The 17,037-nt window shown below is 39.4% G+C and overlaps 2 protein-coding genes across 5 annotated transcripts in view; both read left to right on the forward strand.

Annotated features, from left to right (window-relative positions):
* Positions 1–14: 14 nt before the first annotated feature.
* Positions 15–13,279, forward strand: LOC307028401 (interferon alpha/beta receptor 2-like). Of its 4 annotated transcripts, none has more exons than XM_079663390.1 (7): positions 15–299; positions 831–963; positions 3,618–3,793; positions 4,073–4,206; positions 7,965–8,127; positions 11,373–11,491; positions 12,651–13,279. In XM_079663390.1, exons 1-7 carry the CDS (start codon positions 164–166, stop codon positions 12,828–12,830), a joined length of 1,041 nt encoding a protein of 346 aa, XP_079519516.1. In that variant the 5' UTR covers positions 15–163; the 3' UTR covers positions 12,831–13,279. The 4 variants fall into 4 exon arrangements, with proteins under 4 accessions (XP_079519516.1, XP_079519517.1, XP_079519514.1 ...); XM_079663391.1 differs by having other exon boundaries at positions 15–278; XM_079663388.1 differs by having other exon boundaries at positions 40–278; positions 3,622–3,793.
* A 340-nt stretch (positions 13,280–13,619) lies between these two features.
* LOC307030737 (interleukin-10 receptor subunit beta-like) overlaps positions 13,620–17,037 on the forward strand; it is a 32,875-nt gene continuing 29,457 nt past the window's right edge. The window contains exons 1-2 of the mRNA XM_079667366.1: positions 13,620–13,806; positions 14,715–14,835. Coding sequence (XP_079523492.1) covers positions 13,755–13,806; positions 14,715–14,835 — 173 coding nt within the window. The 5' untranslated portion in view covers positions 13,620–13,754. The remainder of the gene's footprint in view (positions 13,807–14,714; positions 14,836–17,037) is intronic.

A 17,037-nucleotide genomic window follows, 5' to 3' on the forward strand; every position in this document is an offset into this window, starting at 1 on the left:
CAGGTTCTGACTCCGGTGAGACAGAGCACTCACACTAACTGCATGATTAGAAGAGAACACTCAGGGAGGGACTTCTGGGGAAATAGAAACTCAGCTGTTCTCATGATAACACCGTGTATGTTTCCCAACCCCCTAAGCATACCCCCCTCCCTCCCATCTCTATATGTTGTGCTCTCTAACCCTAACAAGCCTTATCTGCCTTTACCTGCGAGCCATACGACGTCCATGGAGCACGATGAAGCTGTGGATGATGCTTCTGATTCTGCTGCTACACCTTGGTAATGCTCCCTGGATGAAAGGTGGGGAGGAATATATGGGGTTATAAATCGTGTGTGTGTGTGTGTGTGTGTGTGTGTGTGTGTGTGTGTGTGTGTGTGTGTGTGTGTGTGTGTGTGTGTGTGTGTGTGTGTGTGTGTGTGTGTGTGTGTGTGTGTGTGTGTGTGTGTGTGTGTGTGTGTGTGTGTGTGTGTGTGTGTGTGTGTGTGTGTGTGTGTGTGTGTGTGTGTGTGTGTGTGTGTGTGTGTGTGGGCAGTTCAATCTGAGCCTGCCTTACAAAGAGGAGACAGTGATCACCTACCTGCAGCCAGGTGTGGAGTACTGTGTGACCGTGACTTTTACTTTTGGTACTTTAAGTATATTTTGATGCTGATTTACTTTTCTATGTTTACTCAAGTTCAAGATCCTCCCACCTCTGCATATGTGTTCAGATTCAGATGCTATCTTTGAACAGGAAATCTTTGTGTTGTGTGTGCAGAATGTAGATTCAGCCCTGTTTGGTTAAAAGTGTCACTGTCCCTTTAAATCCGGGTTGATTTCCTGTCCTCCTGCAGTGGTGTGTGGGTCCCTCCCCGCTCCTTCCAAAGTCTCCATCTCCTCCCTCAACATGGAGCACACTCTCAGCTTCCTGCCGGGCCCCGGGACCCCCCCAGACGCCCGCTTCACTGTCCAGGTCCTCCGCCTCAGGTATTCAGTCGCTGGGCAACATAACGAGACAGTGAGACGGACTCAGCAACAATATACTCAAAACCAGTGGTGTAATGTAACTAATTACATTTACTCAAATACAGTACTTAAGTAGAAAATTAGGTACTTCAAATGATGCTACTTTATACTTTTACTCCACAACATTTTATTGTCAAATGTTGTACTCCACTTGACTTTTTTTAACATATTTAGTTAATTTGCAGATTGAGGTTTATAAAAAATATAAATAGACTACCCAGCAATGTATACAGTCATTCAATTAAACCCCACCCTCACCACGTACATCATTGAAGTGATGAACACATTAATGAACCAATAATATAATAATATATAATAATTACAAGTATTACAAAATATCGGGGCTAACTGCCTTTCTGCGTACAAAAATCATTTTTCTTTTGGTACTTAAAGTATATTTTGATACAAATACGTATATATATATTTTTTTACTCGGGTACAAATTTGAATGCACTTAGTACTCGGTGGAGAAACCCTTGTTGGACACACAGAGGTCAGACGCTTCTTGTTGGTCTCCAGGTTTGTGAACATCTCAGGAGGGATGTTGGTCCACTGCTCTCTGAAGATCCTCTCCAGATCCTTCAGGTGTTGAGGCTGATGCTTGGCCTCTGGAAGCTTCAGCTCCCTCCACAGATTTTCTATGGGATTAAGTTCCGGAGACTGGCTAGGCCCCTCCATCACCTGATTGTGCTTCTTCTTTAGCCACTCCTATGTTGCCTTGGCCGTTTGTTCAGGTGTATTGTCCTGCGGGAAGACCCTTCCATGACCCATTTTCAGTGTCTGAGGGAAGGATGTTATCGGCCAAGATTTCACGGTATGGTCCCGTACATCCTCTCCTCGATGCAGGGAAGTCCTCCTGTCCCCTTAGCAGAGAAACACCCCAAAGCATAATGTTTCCACCTCCATGCTGACGGTGGGGATGGTGTTCTGGGGTTATAGTCAGCATCTCTCTTCCTCCAAACACGGCGTGTCGAGTTGATGCCAAAGATCTCGATTTTGGTCTCATTTGACCACATCATCTTCTCCCAAGCCTTCTCTGAATCACTCAGATGTTCATTAGCAAATTTCAGACGGCCTCTCATGTCCTTCTTGAGCAGGGGGCCTTCAGGTGTTGCAGGATTTGATCCATCATGGTGTAGTGTGATACCAATAGTTTTCTTGGTGACTGTGCTCCCAGCTGCCTTGAGATCATTAACAAGTTCCTCCTGTCTAGTTCTTGGCTGATCCCTCACCTTTCTCATGATCATCATACCCCACGGGGCCAGATCTTGTGTGGAGCCCCAGACCGGGCGACTGATGCTCATTGTCTTTTTCTTCCATTTCCGAATAATCGCACCAACAGTTGTCTCCTTCTCATCAAGCTGCTTTCTGATGGTCTTGTAGCCAATCCCAGCCTGGTGCAGGTCTACAGTCTGGTCCCTGAGGTCCTTAGAGAGCTCTTTAGTCTGGCCCATGGTGTAGAGGTTGGAATCTGATTGATTGATTCTGTGGACAGGTGTCTTTTATACAGGTAACAAAGTTGATATTAGGAGTACTTTCTTAAAGGAAGAGGACTTATGTAACCGATCTGTGGGAGCCAGAATTCTTGTTTGTTGCTAGGGGATCAAATACTTACTTCACACAATTAAATGCAAATTAATGTATATCTCTTATATGATCTACATTTCTGGATATTCTTTTTGATATGTTGTCTCTCATTAGTCAAATAAACCTACCATTACAATTATAGACTGTTCATTTCTTGGTAAACTTATAAAATCGGCAAGGGATCAAATAATTATTTCCTCGACTGTATGTTGCCTTCAACCACTGCAGATGTTTAAGGTTGTGCTCATTTGCCCTTATATACAGATGGGTAGTTGAATCTACAGTAATGCATCATATTCAATCTAATCATGTCGGTAGCTTTGTTGCTGTCCTTTGTATTTTTTAAAGTAAACCTTTCTTGAGTTTCTGTTCTCAGCTTTGTGACAATGCTTTCTCCAGCTGATCTCTTTCAGCTGAATTTATCGCAAAGATTGAAACAGAAAGGTTTTGAACAATGTAGTGGAGTATAAAGTACAATATCTCCCTCAGGAACCTAAGTATTGAAGTTGTACTAAGTTTCATTCTACTATTGAATAAAAGTTTCGTTTTTGTTTCTTTTGAACCTTCCTAACTCTTTGACTAAGCACTTTCCTTTTTCAGTAACTGTGTACTTGTAGCAATAACATAACAAGTGTGAGTTCCATGTATCAGGATGACTCATGCAGTGTGTTATCTGTGCTCATTACTCATTACACAGTGCTGAAAGTAATGTTTTACGATTATACATTATCGGCCTCATCTTCGTGCTGCAGATAGCTATAACAAGCTTCCCCCTCTGGGGCCACTCATTTAAAAGAAGCCCGTTCGCCACTTGAGTTGTAAAAATGGCGACCATTTTCCAAGATGGCCGCCATTTCAAGCTAAGTGAAACACTATTTTACCACAGAGTTTGTCAAACACCAACTATAATATTATTTCCATGTTTAAAAGACATTCAATGTATTCTATTAAATCTAACATACTTTGTGAATATAATATATATATAAATAATCTATTATCTGCTGCACTATCTTTCTCTCCCTCTGGAGGAAGAGCCAGTGGAGACTGCTGGCAGCGTGCGCACAGCTGACGGCCGGACAGAAGTGTAACCTAACCCGAGCCTTCAAGGACAGCTATGAACAATACCAAGCCCGAGTCCAGGCCTTCACACCCAGCCAGACGTCCAACTGGACCGTTACGGGGGTGTTCCTGCCTCTGACAGACAGTGAGACACACTCACATTCATACTGAAGATTTAAATGTACACACAATCAAACAAAAAGTCCTGAGTTGTTCTGACTGCAAGGTAGACATACAGTATGATAACCTGATGGGTCCAGATAAAGATATGAAGTGCACATTAGCTTTCTATTTATTGGAAATGTAGTGTCCAACATGTGAATGCAGGACATCTTTGCTTCAGTATTTTTACTTTATGATTATTTGACCTGCCATGAATCTCCCAGCAGTAGACTGACAGTAAGTGAGGTTCATGTCTCCGCAGCAGTGCTGGGACCTCCGGATGTGTCTCTGTCCGGCTGTGGGAACTGTTTGCTTCTGCGGCTCGAAGCTCCTATAGCAATGGAGTTCAGTTCAACATACAGAGTCCACGTGCAAAGGACCAGGGATGGTGTACAGGTAAGAGGTGAACGTAGCCTCCGGGTCTAAAAATATCAATCTCCAAAAGATATCTCAATTGCTAGTTTAAAGTCTTGTTTTGCCCAATTTGGTAGAAAGACGATAAAGCAGCATATGCTAACGATATGGAGGTGTAGCAGTCTTTAATCTCTCCCCAGCTCCACCCGTTTGCCTAAATATGGTCTTCTGGTTCCTAATACCAAATGTAAGGTGTTTATATACCAAATTTAAGGCTTCAAAAAACCACAAACAAACAGGTAAAGTAACACTTTCTGCAACACAATACTATTTGCAGTGTTAGCAGGTAAAGCTTACTAAAATTAGATATCTCTATGTAATGCAAAAGGTGCAATGAGTAGGATTGTCCCAAAGACTTTGTTAATCCTCCTACAGTACGTAAATAATCTCTTTCACTAACCACTCCAGGAGAGGGCGGGACAAAATGGATGTCGCAGCGCAAAAAAACAAAACACATATATATACAGTATATATATGGTAACAGTGGTAACTGTAGAAGCGTCATTGAAATTTATAAACCACTGACAAGCCAAAGAAATCCCAGTTAATTGTTAGCCTGATGCCTGACACTATGGATTTTAATTTAACTATATATCAACGCTGATCATGTGTTCCCAGTGACATTATGTTATCGTCTGACTGACCATGCTATTTGGGCTGGTTGTAGATATTTCAAAAATCCCACTTTTGATGTGATTAGCGAATACCTAAGAATCTTTAGTAACCACCAGTCACATGAATGTTATCACCAAAAAGGGGCGGGCCATGACGTAGAAGAACAGTACCCTGATTTGTTGTTGTCGTGCAGCATCCAGATGTCTTGTTCACACGTTGTAGAGGACCCACACTAGACTGAGAGTTAGTTTCCTGTCACACAGGATATAGAATGTCGCTTCTCGCCCCCGAACGTGGCTTTGGTGGCAGATCTTCTTTTTTTTTTTGGGTCTACATGCATCTGCTTGTATATGCACAATACATATAGCATAGAATGAGCATTCAAAAGTAAAAAATAGTGCAAGGAGAAATAGACAATGGTGCAAGGGACACAGTAGTGAAAAGTCAAAGAATTGTTCTCTTTCTTCTTTAGTTTAATTCTATATGTAAAGATTCCCTTGCTTTTACTGCCAACAATGCTGGCTTACTTTTACGATTGATGAATAGTAATCTTGAAAGATGTTTTCAGAAAAAGTTGCCAGCATTTGCTAATTCTTATGCTACAGAGACTTTCAAAAATGTTCTTGATTGTCTTTATAAGCTGTATTATCAAATATGGTTTGCGGCTCCAGACAAACCTTAATTTGTGGCAAAGGGGGAAAAATGGATGTTTGATGGTAAAGGTTGCTAACTCCTGTTTTAGGAGGATGGCCCAAATAAAGCTAAAGTGCAAAAAAGCTAGCATATTAATCCAATCCCCTTTATTTCTATAGCACATTCAAAAACAACAGAGTTGAATAAAGTGCTGTACATCATCAATTGTATAAAAACATAGCATAAATACATAAAAACAGGACAGGACATGAAACAAATGTAAAACAGGAGACAATGAAACCAGATCAGAAGCCACAGAATGAAAAACTCTCCATGACTTAAAAACAATACAAAACACTAGTAAGATAAAAACGTGTCATACTTGGCCTGTAACTGCCAGGGAAAATAAATGGTTTTTTTAACGAGATTTAAAAACAGGCAGAGTTGGAGCAAGTCTAACCTGGAGGGGTTATCGTTCCATAATTTAGGAGCTGCAGCAGCAAAGGCTCTTTCTCCTCGCTGCTTCAACCTTGATTTAGGGACGACCAGAAGTAATCTGTCAGCCGACCTATCAACAGAGATTATGGATCATTTTGCCCCTGTGCCATGCATGTTTACACCTCTTATTTCAGGCTGCACGTGCTCAGATTATATGAAACTCAGAGTGCTATGAAAGGCCGTCAGGATAATGAGTGAGACAGTGTGCAGGCGTTTCTCTGGCTTGTGTTTTTCATCCTTTGTGGCTTCACCCATGTCTTCCTCACACAGGCTCATGTTTGTCTTTATTTAAGTCAAAACAACTAGTGAAGCAATTTATATGACATTCAGCAGGCATTTTTTATTTTCTTTCATCAAGCATATGACTAAAAACAACCAGTGGCCATACGGTAGAATCACAGATGAACTACTTGTTTTCACTCATCAGTGATTCAACCTGTTTTTGCTTCTTTGCATTTCCTGCACTAACAACTGGTGTGTGGCAGCTCTTTCTTGGGAAAAAAATACTTTGACACAGGAAGTGACGCACTGTATATAGGCTTTACCAAATCCACTGACACATGTCTGGAATTGTACTTCCCAGAAGTCTATAGTTACGATGAGCTTGTATAATTTTATTTGTACTGTTGTTTTTTTATAAGTATTTTTTTATGTCTTGTAAATCACAGTGTTGAGGAACAAGCGATCTAAGTTTTGCATACCTTACATAATCACACCGTAGGTGTATATGTTAAGGCAATACATCTTTGAATATTGAAATAATGAAACAGTGACAGCTGAATAGAAAAATAAGTAAAAAGCGCCACCTACAGAGACAGTTTTCTTTTAGTAACTCTTCCAACTGACAGAATAAATAGGCCACAAAATAACATAAACAGAAGAAAATGTACAAATCACAATTGAATACATTTCTTTGAATACAAAATGGTGGCAGCATATTTTTGCCATAAAACAATGAATATTTTCTTACAGTTTTTTTATATAAACTGAAACATGAGAACATACTTATCGTCTTTCTTTACAGTTAAGGTACATTAACAGTACTTGAGTACTTTCATTTCATTTATCTTTCAACTAAATTTGAGAAATATTTAGCATTTGACTCTCAAGCATGAGAATATTTTACAGCTATACTTACCACCTAACTAATGCATCCGGAAATAAATACTTTTATTAATCCCTCGTGGGGAAACAGTTTCTCTGCATTTGACCCATCCTAGTGTTAGGAGCAGTGGGCTGCCATTTTGAACGGCGCCCGGGGAGCAGTGTAGGGAACGGTGCCTTGCTCAGGGACACCTTGGTCTTGCCGGGATTTGAACTGGTGACCTTCCAGTTGCCAAGCCAAGTCCCTATCGACTTTGCCAACGCCGCCCAAACACTAGAGAGAGTTGGTTTGCCCCATGCTGCCTTTTTATTACTTAAGGTTATTCACCGAAACTACAATATTGTTTGTTTTTTTACAATATTTTATCTTGAAATGTTTGAACAATACTTTGAATCATTAACACACAATATGGTTATGTTTTACTTCAAAACTGATATATTGGATATATAAATCCTTGGCAATAACTGCAAGTTTCATAGGGGCCAGACTATATAAAATAAACATACTGTGGGCCGTCGTATAGCTCAGTTGGTAGTGCTGACGGCCCACCTACTGGGGCTTGGTCCCTAAGTGAAGGACCCAAGTTTGAATACGGGACCATGCGCTCTGACTCCCCCTTTTATAACTGTCACTCAAATAAAGGCACCCCAAAAAACCATACAGTACTTAAGTGAAGATGTTCCATCTCTAACTGTGTGTGTGTGTGTGTGTGTGTGTGTGTGTGTGTGTGTGTGTGTGTGTGTGTGTGTGTGTGTGTGTGTGTGTGTGTGTGTGTGTGTGTGTGTGTGTGTGTGTGTGTGTGTGTGTGTGTGTGTGTGTGTGTGTGTGTGTGTGTGTGTGTGTGTGTGTGTGTGTGTGTGTGTGTGTGTGTGTGTGTGTGTGTGTGTAGTTCAATCTGAGCCTGCCTTACAAAGAGGAGACAGTGATCACCTACCTGCAGCCAGGTGTGGAGTACTGTGTGACCGTCTCCATCTGGACCTCCTTCAACAAAAACGCCGTCTCCAGTGCTCCTCACTGTGCCTTCACCAGTCCCCCCCCCTCCAGGAGCTCATGTACGTAGCCTCATTCTCTCAAACAGACACACAATAGAACGGTACAGGTAATCCTCAAACCCAGAAAGGAGTTAGCGTGTTACTAACGTTTTTGGTTGGAATGCCTAGAATAAGGTCTGTGGTTAACACAAGCTGAAGAGATTTTAACATTTTGTTCTACATAAAATATGTCAGTAAACTTTCCACTGGTGAATGTCTGAAGCTTCTACTTGTCTTAAAAACGGCTGTTGCTAACAAGCGACTAAATAAACGTTTAACACGCAGAACATTAGCCGCCTTTAGCTCACCGATGATGCATACAACCATGATGATGTTCATTTATAGCACCGATGTCCCTCCCGCCACTTATTGGTCCCTGAGGAGGCCTCTGCTCAGGTGCTGTGGGCGTGTACAAACTGCTTGATTTACATCTCCCTTTCTCTCCTTTTAGTATTGTAACACCTCTAAAGGCCAGACAGGAAGTACTCACATCTGTTATGTTAGTAACATTAGTAACACTTCACTGTAAAAAGAACGTGTTATACACTCAAAAATATGAAACATTTATCTTTAATTAAATGTATTTGTCAACAGGTTCCACATATATGCATTAAGTTAAAAGATTACATTAAAACAATTATTAAGTTCATCTTACTTAATGAACTTGTTTAACAGTAACGCAATTGTCAAATATTACTGACCTTAAATAATACATACTCAGAGGCAACATATGTTATGCTAGTCCCTTCAACATCTTATTTGTAGTAGTAAAATAATATATTTGAGTTAAAAAATATCGAACATTATATTTTCATCCAATTTATTTTTTACTAATTACTTTAACATGTTTGTAGTTTGTCAACCGGTTCCACACAAAGTAATTTGTTTGTAAACACTAACATTTTGGTGCATTTACAATAAGTAAAAAAACATTCCTTGCAATTGCATGAAAAAAATATTTGAGTGCACTTCCAAAAAAATAAATAATCCAATCTCATCAACAGATCTGACACAAATTGGTAAAAGCGTCAACACATAAACCATCTGGAGGGAGAAACTGGGGAGGTGTCCTAGTTTGCAGAACAATAACATCAGACACAGGCCTCTGACTCTTGGAACAGCTAGGAAATTAGGGATACACAATGTATATTTTACTGCTTAAATTGTCTCTCAAAGAGTATAGGGTTTGTATGAATGAAAAGTCCTACATTCGAATACAAATCTTACATTATTACAATTTTATAAAAGTAACAGAAAAATACACTTAAGTACAAGAAGTAAAAATACTTGTGCAGAACCTTCAGAAACTGAACTTTATATCCTCAGATATGAGATCTATTAAAAGTGGGAAGTGAATGGTTTTGAATATGTGTTCCTCTCCAGTGTGTGTTACTACTGGTTAAAAGGCTGAAAGGGGAACTGAACTTGAGGGCTAACGGTTCCTCACAGAGATGTAAATGTGAAACACTTTGTAAATAAACACTTTATAGGCCCTGACACTCCAAACCAACATCAAACGTCTAGTTTCAACAGAGCTGACTGTGTTGCCTCTCATTACTGCCTCTTGGCCAAAAAGTCGCAACTGAACACATTAGAAAGACGACAGCTAACGATCAGTCTGTATTCGGCATTTAAAAATACAAAGTGAAGGCCTATCAAGTTTAATACATCTTGATAGGTGGCGGCTGGTGTAATTTTTTCTAGGTAGGGCTGTGCCACATGCAATCAATTTCAGCAAACATCCCAGTATGACTTAATGCAAAAAAAACCTGGATTTTTTTGTGTTAGTTTACCAGTCTTACATTTTAATGCCTCCATAAACAATTTAATCATTTGAGACTGAGGACTATGTAGAAAAACTTAAAAACAATGGCGTTAGCAATAATTGCATTCATATGTATGTATATATATGATGTATATAATATACATATATATATATATATATTACAGAACAACGGTATAATCAACAGTAATACAAAAAGCTGAAGATGTAACAAACGAATAATGATCATTCTTATTCTTAAAATCAATGTAGTCTACGTCTTTGACGTGCCTTTAAAAAGACCTGGCGGTCTTCAGGTGCTCCTCCAGCACAGAGTGAAGGGAGAAAACAAAATCCACCAATCCCCTGAAAATGCCAGGGTTAACTGAAGAGTCTGTCTCGTCATGCCCACGCAAAGCCAACTGAAAAGCCGCACAAAACGTCATTATTTTGGATAAAATGCCTGTTTTTATCGACCTCCTCATTGTGTTTCCTCACCGCAATCTTGTGGACGTCGTCCAGCTGCGTAGCAGTTGCTTACTTGGGGCGATAAAATAATCGCCCCTTCGGTAATAGTTTTGAGGACGCTGATTGGCTACATTTTATGACACACATTCATATTTTCAATCAGCAATTGGCTAACCTGCTACAGAGACCCGCCCTAGCACAGTACTTCAATCATACAGTGTTACTAGGAAAAGCGTAGATTTTGCACAAATTATTTTAAAATCATATTTTACACATATTTCTGGGTGCATTCCATATTTTAAACACAACAATATTGAAAATATATATAATTAATTAGTATTGTTATTAGTATTATTATTAATAATAATGTTTTTGTGTGTGGTTTAGGGAGGGCGGCGCCCTATCGCCCCCTATAGGCCAGCTGCAACTGCCTATATACTGTATAGGAGCTGTTCTCTTGGTACACCATTATTCAAAGCAGCATTTGCTGACCATTTTCACACCAGTCCCACTCACCACTTAGCTTTATTACAGACAGCCATGTGGTTGTTTAAATATCTAAGTATTATAATGAATAAATTAGATTAAAAATGACAACAGACTCTGTGTGGGGCCTCTTGATTTTAGTTGTAGTTTAGTTGTTCACGTCCGTTTCTCTTCCTGTGTGCTGATTCGCTTAAGCCAATCAGTGTGGTTTATTTTGCCGAGGAATCACAGCAGCGGCAAAAAGTGCTGTGGTGCTGGACACACCACAAAAACATGGCCGACAGACGTACGTAAACATATCCAAGTTGTTTGCAACATCTGTGGCTGTAAGGTTATTTCTCTAGGATTCTCAACTGAATGTGCTGAATTTGCTAAATGTTCGTGCAATTTTAAGGCTTCTAATCTTTCCACAGGTCATGTGATTAGTGATAAAAAATAAATCCCAAATTGGGATCAATAAAGTGTATTTTATATAACGAGAAGTGTACAATATTTAGAAGAGATATTCAGTGTGTGAGCGTGATACATGTTGCTGTTCTACCGTTCACAGATGTTGTGATTCTCGGCCTGCTGGCTGCAGTCTGTGTTCTGGGGCTGCTGCTCATTCTACTGCACTTCTACGGTCTGCAGGGATTTGAAGTACTGAGAAAATGCCTACCTACAACTCTGGTAACAGAACGATCCCATGTTCATCTTGGCTTTACATTTTTCACTCAAAAAAGTTCTAGAAGTGTATCGAGTGTCTTTTATGTGTTGTCCTCGGTGATCTAGATCTGTATGATGAATTGGTTTTCCATGTGTTGCAACTTTTTACTTCTACACCACTACAATTCAGAGGTTAATTGTATACTTCTACTCCACTACATTTATTTAATACCTTTAGTTACTTCGCAGAATTGTATTAATGTGAAATATAATCAACTCTTCAATCAGACTTTAGTTACACCTGGAGTAAATTCACAAGCTACCCTGCAGTATACAAAGTTACACCCCAGCACGTGCACTCCGCTCTGCATCAGCCAAACGGCTCGCTGCACCCGCACTGCGAGGGAGACCCAGGTTCCCATCAGCAGAAACACGTCCGTTTGCTATCCTGGCTCCAAAATGGTGGAATGAGCTCCCCATTGACATCAGGACAGCAGAAAGCTTACACATCTTCCGGCTCAGACTGAAAACTCATCTCTTTCGACTCCACTTTGAGCAGTAAAATGAAAAACAAAACATAAAAAAACAAAACAAAATAATAAGCACTTGTATACTAACCAAGCACTTACATACTAACAAAGTACTTATATATTAACAAAGGACTGGCTTGTCTACTGTCAAGCCTGTTGAATAGCACTTAAAATGGTTTGGCTCTATGTACTTATATGATTCTGACCCCTTCTTGGTCGAATGCACCTATTGTAAGTCGCTTTGGATAAAAGCGTCAGCTAAATGAAATGTAATGTAATTAAAACTAGCTGCACCTTTACTAGCTTTGATAACACTTTAATGATCAATAATTATAATCAAAACATATCATATACATTATAATTATCATCAATCAATCTGGAGATCTGGCATCAAAATATTCTTGAAGTATACCAAACGTACTCTTTTTTTAGGGGTGGGAGGGAAGTACTTTTACTTGTAACTTTTGTAGTTCTACTTTTACTTAAGTACAAGATCTGATTACTTCTCCCACCTGTATACAAACTGTGATGTCCCATAGGCTCATATTAACAGACGGTGGTATTGTGGTAATTGGTTGAGCCACATGAACAACCCTCCTGAGACTCTGGCACTGTGAGCAGCATGTAACTGTCTCTGTCTGTCTTATCTCCAGTCATACATCCTCCTGCCATGCCAGTGTGGCGGGGGTGTGCCCATTGAACAGTCAGCTCAGATGTCTGCTGTGCAGCACCTTAAAGAAGGCTCTGCTGACTGCCTCCTTACTGCACACAGGCTCCTGAGGAACGCCTCTGATGGGGGAGAGGAAATCCATGGAGAGGGCAGTGAAATCTAATGTGTAAAGGTGATATGTTGGGGAGGGACAGGACGTAGAGCATGTCTAGGTTGATGGGATTTAGCTAAATGTTTTTTAGAAAGGAAAAGTCTATATTCTACTATTACTGTGAGATGTTTTTGTAAATTGTTATAATCCTGTTTATATGCCAATATTTCTAATTTTCCTGGTGGATGAAGTTATGTCACTTGTATAACCCAGAGAATAACTATGGTGTAGGGACGATCGTGTTGCATGGAACTCCATCTGAGATCCAGTTGTGTAAAAAAGGGCACAAGAGATAGTTTATCATGCATTACTTTGAGTATTAATCCTGTAGTCTACACCTGTATTACTGTAAAGTAGTATCTTTGCTTTGCTTAATCCTGTTGTCTTCCTTATTATATTTTTCTCAAAAGTAGCTTTGTATCAACCATTACTGTGATTACAATAAAGAAATGATGAATGTCTACTGGATCCTGTTTTAAGTACAGCTAAAATCCCTGTGTGTACAAGGGAAATCGAATCTTATTGTATTCATATAGCCCAATATCACAAAACACATTTGTCCAAAGGGGCTTTACAGATCCTGTGGTATTGAGTCTTTCATGTCCAATCACAACATGGAAACATTACAGATGGGCATGGGCCCAAGCAAAAATAATAACGCTAGTTATCAGGAATGCTTTTTCCCCCACAAAATGTACTTCTACAATTGGTCTAGCCCCGCCCCTGTGTACAGTTGCACACGTCATGCTGACAGGGTTTGTGTTCCTTGAAGTCGCACGCGGTTCTGAGCAGGAAGGAGTTTCGTTTCCGCGGACTTCCCCGCCCCTTGTCAGTAAACGCAACCAGGAAATACGGCATTTAAAACGAGACTCTCTCACACACACACTCCTCTGCTGGACTACATTATACACTGACTGAAGAGTTTTTTTGGACAACATGTCAGCCGCTGTTTGCGTCTTTATCCTGTCAGCAGTGTGCGGACACACAGGTAACATCATTCATCTGTCAGCTGTCAATCATTCAGCTGAGGGCGCGCGGGTTGTTGCTTATGGTTATTACTCAAAGGGCTTTCAGCAGGAACTTTGAACCCAGTATCTCAAACATCTTAGAGCTGGCCTGTTATTATAAAAGTATTTAAAATAAGTATTTTATTGAATGATATCTATCATGAAGTATTTTCGTGTGTGTGTGTGTGTGTGTGTGTGTGTGTGTGTGTGTGTGTGTGTGTGTGTGTGTGTGTGTGTGTGTGTGTGTGTGTGTGTGTGTGTGTGTGTGTGTGTGTGTGTGTGTGTGTGTGTGTGTGTGTGTGTGTGTGTGTGTGTGTGTGTGTGTGTACTTATGTTAGTGTTACAAGGGAGAAACCAGGACAATGACCAGAAGTGGGGGAAGTACTCAGATCTTGTACTTAATTAAAAGTAATACAAGCACAATAAAAGTGTAGGAATACTCTGTTAAAAGTAAAGGTTCTGCAAAATGTCACTCAAATAAAAGTTAAAAAGTATCGGCATCCAAATATACTTAAAGCACCTAAAGTAGTCATTGTGCAGATTGGTCCATTTCAGAATAATATATTTGATATGTTTTATAATGATTGATCATGAAAGTGTTCTCAAAGCTGGTAAAGGTGCAGCTAGTTTGAATGACTTTGTATACTGCAGGGTAGCTTGTGAATTTACTCCAGGTGGAACTCAAGTCTGATTTAACACTTGATTATGTTTCACATCATTAATGAAATTCTGCTTACTTGAATACATGTAGGCCTAGTTACTTTACACCACTGACAATGATGATATACAGACAGCAGCTCAGTTAAAACATGTTTTGCTCCTTTTGATTGTATAGTGAAATGAAAAGCAAACTGTGATAATACTAACGGTGTACGTGTGGACTGTGCAGTGGTTTCAGGAGGCCTCAGCAGACCCACTAAGGTCCGCCTGACCTCTCAGGACATGAACCTGGTCCTGAGCTGGGACTCGCCTGCTGGACCAGCCGGCCTGCTCTACACAGCGGAGTACAAGTGAGTCAGCCGCAGGGGGGTTAAGTAACTTAGTACATTTACTCAGTTACTGTACTGAAGTACAATTTTAAAGGGACTTTATTTGAGTATTTACATTTTTGCTACTTTGTCTTTTTTACCAGGTAAATGATGTACTTTGACTCCACTACATGTATTTAGTACCCTGCACATTTGGATCTTATATTAACAATTATTAGATGCCATATTTTTCTATAAAATATCAGAAAAATAAATTGTCACAAAATATAGTGGTGGAATGTAAAGTGTATTTACTATAGTATCGTACTTAAGTACAATTTGTAGGTACTTATTCTACTGAGTATTTTTATTTGACAGTACTTTATACTTGTACTCCACTACATGTATCCGACAGCTTAAGTTACTTACATGATTCTGTTTTCTTCAAGTTTGTATCTTGTTGGTCGAATGCGTCAGCTAAATGAAATGTAATGTTACTTGTAATTTAAGAGTCAGATTATTAGCTAATAACAAATTGAAATCAACTCATACAGTAAATTACATGTTATAATAGGTTGGATGCCGTTTGATGCTTATACTTTTGTACTTTTATTCCAGTAAGATTTTGAATGCAGGACTTTTACTTGTAGCAGAGTATTTCTAATATGTAGTATTGCTACTTTTACTTAATAAGTACTTATTCCACCACTGCAAAAACATGACATCACAAATTCTCAGTGCAAGAGACAAGGTGGTTTAAACTTTTAAATACATACAAAACTTCTTGATTCCTCATTTCAGATTTTCACTTCTTATGAAACTGAGGGTCACTCAGCGGCACCCAGAGCTGGAGAAATATCCAGGGATGAGGGTCAGCATTTAATACATTTTAGAGAAATCAACTTCTTTTACTGTTTAATCTCTGGATTTGGAGAGCTGCATAAGGTATGTGAATGCTGGATTCAAACAACTGAGGCGTGATCAAGTTTGAGTTAGTCCATCAATACTTGGATTCCCATTATTCTAACAAAAACACTGCAGCTGTTGGTCAGGTAAATGTTATGTGCATTTGAACACTGTCTGTATCTGCTCCCTCTTTCATGCTGGTGTGTTTCTCTGTTGTGATCAGACAAGCAAAACAAAATGTTCATGTTTCATGCTGATTCATTGTTAGATGTTCTGGGTGTCAGCCAATTCATCTTAATCGTAGGCAAAGTATTTGTTTTGGAAAATTGGTGAATGTGGTGTGAGAGGTGGCTGGATTGATAATATCAGTTTTGTTTGTTTGGACTGAGGCTCTAACAGACAGATTGTATCAGGAGCATCATTTAACTGACAAACCCACAAAGCAAACACCACTTGCTGCACCCCCACCACTCCCCCTTCCCCCCCAACCATACCTGCTCCACAGAGAAACTGTGACCATGAGCCCTCCCTTTTATATCAACAACAACATGAGCGCTGTTGCACTAAAGTACCGTTTCTTCTCGGAAAGAGGACGCTGAGTATACACAGCTCACTGTTGACAAAATCTGAGCTACATTAACCTGGCTGTTCACTGTGCATGTGTGAGGGAGGGATATATAACCTGGCCTGGGGAGTAACATAATACATGTGATGGAATATGTGATCAGTATACAAAAAACTGTAATACCTTATAGTGACATCAAAAAGACGTAATCAGATAACTGGGGATTAATAGCAGGATTACAATGTTACTAATAAATACAGTTTCAAACTCATACACACAAAAGAGAAATCAAATCTGAGCTGACGGAAAATGCTCCATTTTAGTAATACACACAGTTAAGCTCACACACACTATTCAATTAACATATAGATTCACCTGCTGAATTAAAACAACAAATGAAGCAAAGAAAGTGAAAACCATAAAACAGATTCAGGCAGTAGGCCTATAGATTCACACTTAAAGTATTATCCTACTGAACAGTACAGCTCACATAGAAGAGATAACATCTGATCATTTTACAACAAACACTGTGTTCTTTTTGGATTACTAACACTGTCATCCTGCCAGTAATCCCCAATATTTAAAATTGTAATTTGATTACGTCTTTTTAATGTAACTGTACGGGAATACAGTTCCTTTTGTTTGTTGTTAAAGGATCTTAATGTAATCTCCGATTCCTGTTAAAAATTAGATTTTTCTGAAATGTTGTTATATTTTGTCTATCATTTAAAAAATGAGGATGTATTAATAGGTATGTATTAAATTACATTATA

This window comes from Notothenia rossii, assembly GCF_949606895.1.
Source record: "Notothenia rossii genome assembly, chromosome: 2".
Lineage (NCBI taxonomy): Eukaryota > Metazoa > Chordata > Actinopteri > Perciformes > Nototheniidae > Notothenia > Notothenia rossii.

Excerpts from the sequence above, each read along its gene's own strand:
- LOC307028401 (XM_079663388.1), top strand. The coding sequence starts at position 43 with ATGATTAGAAGAGAACACTCAGGGAGGGACTTCTGGGGAAATAGAAAC. Across the intron at positions 279-830 it reads GATTCTGCTGCTACACCTTG|TGGTGTGTGGGTCCCTCCCC; the intron begins GTAATGCTCCCT and ends GTCCTCCTGCAG. Across the intron at positions 3,794-4,072 it reads GTTCCTGCCTCTGACAGACA|CAGTGCTGGGACCTCCGGAT; the intron begins GTGAGACACACT and ends ATGTCTCCGCAG.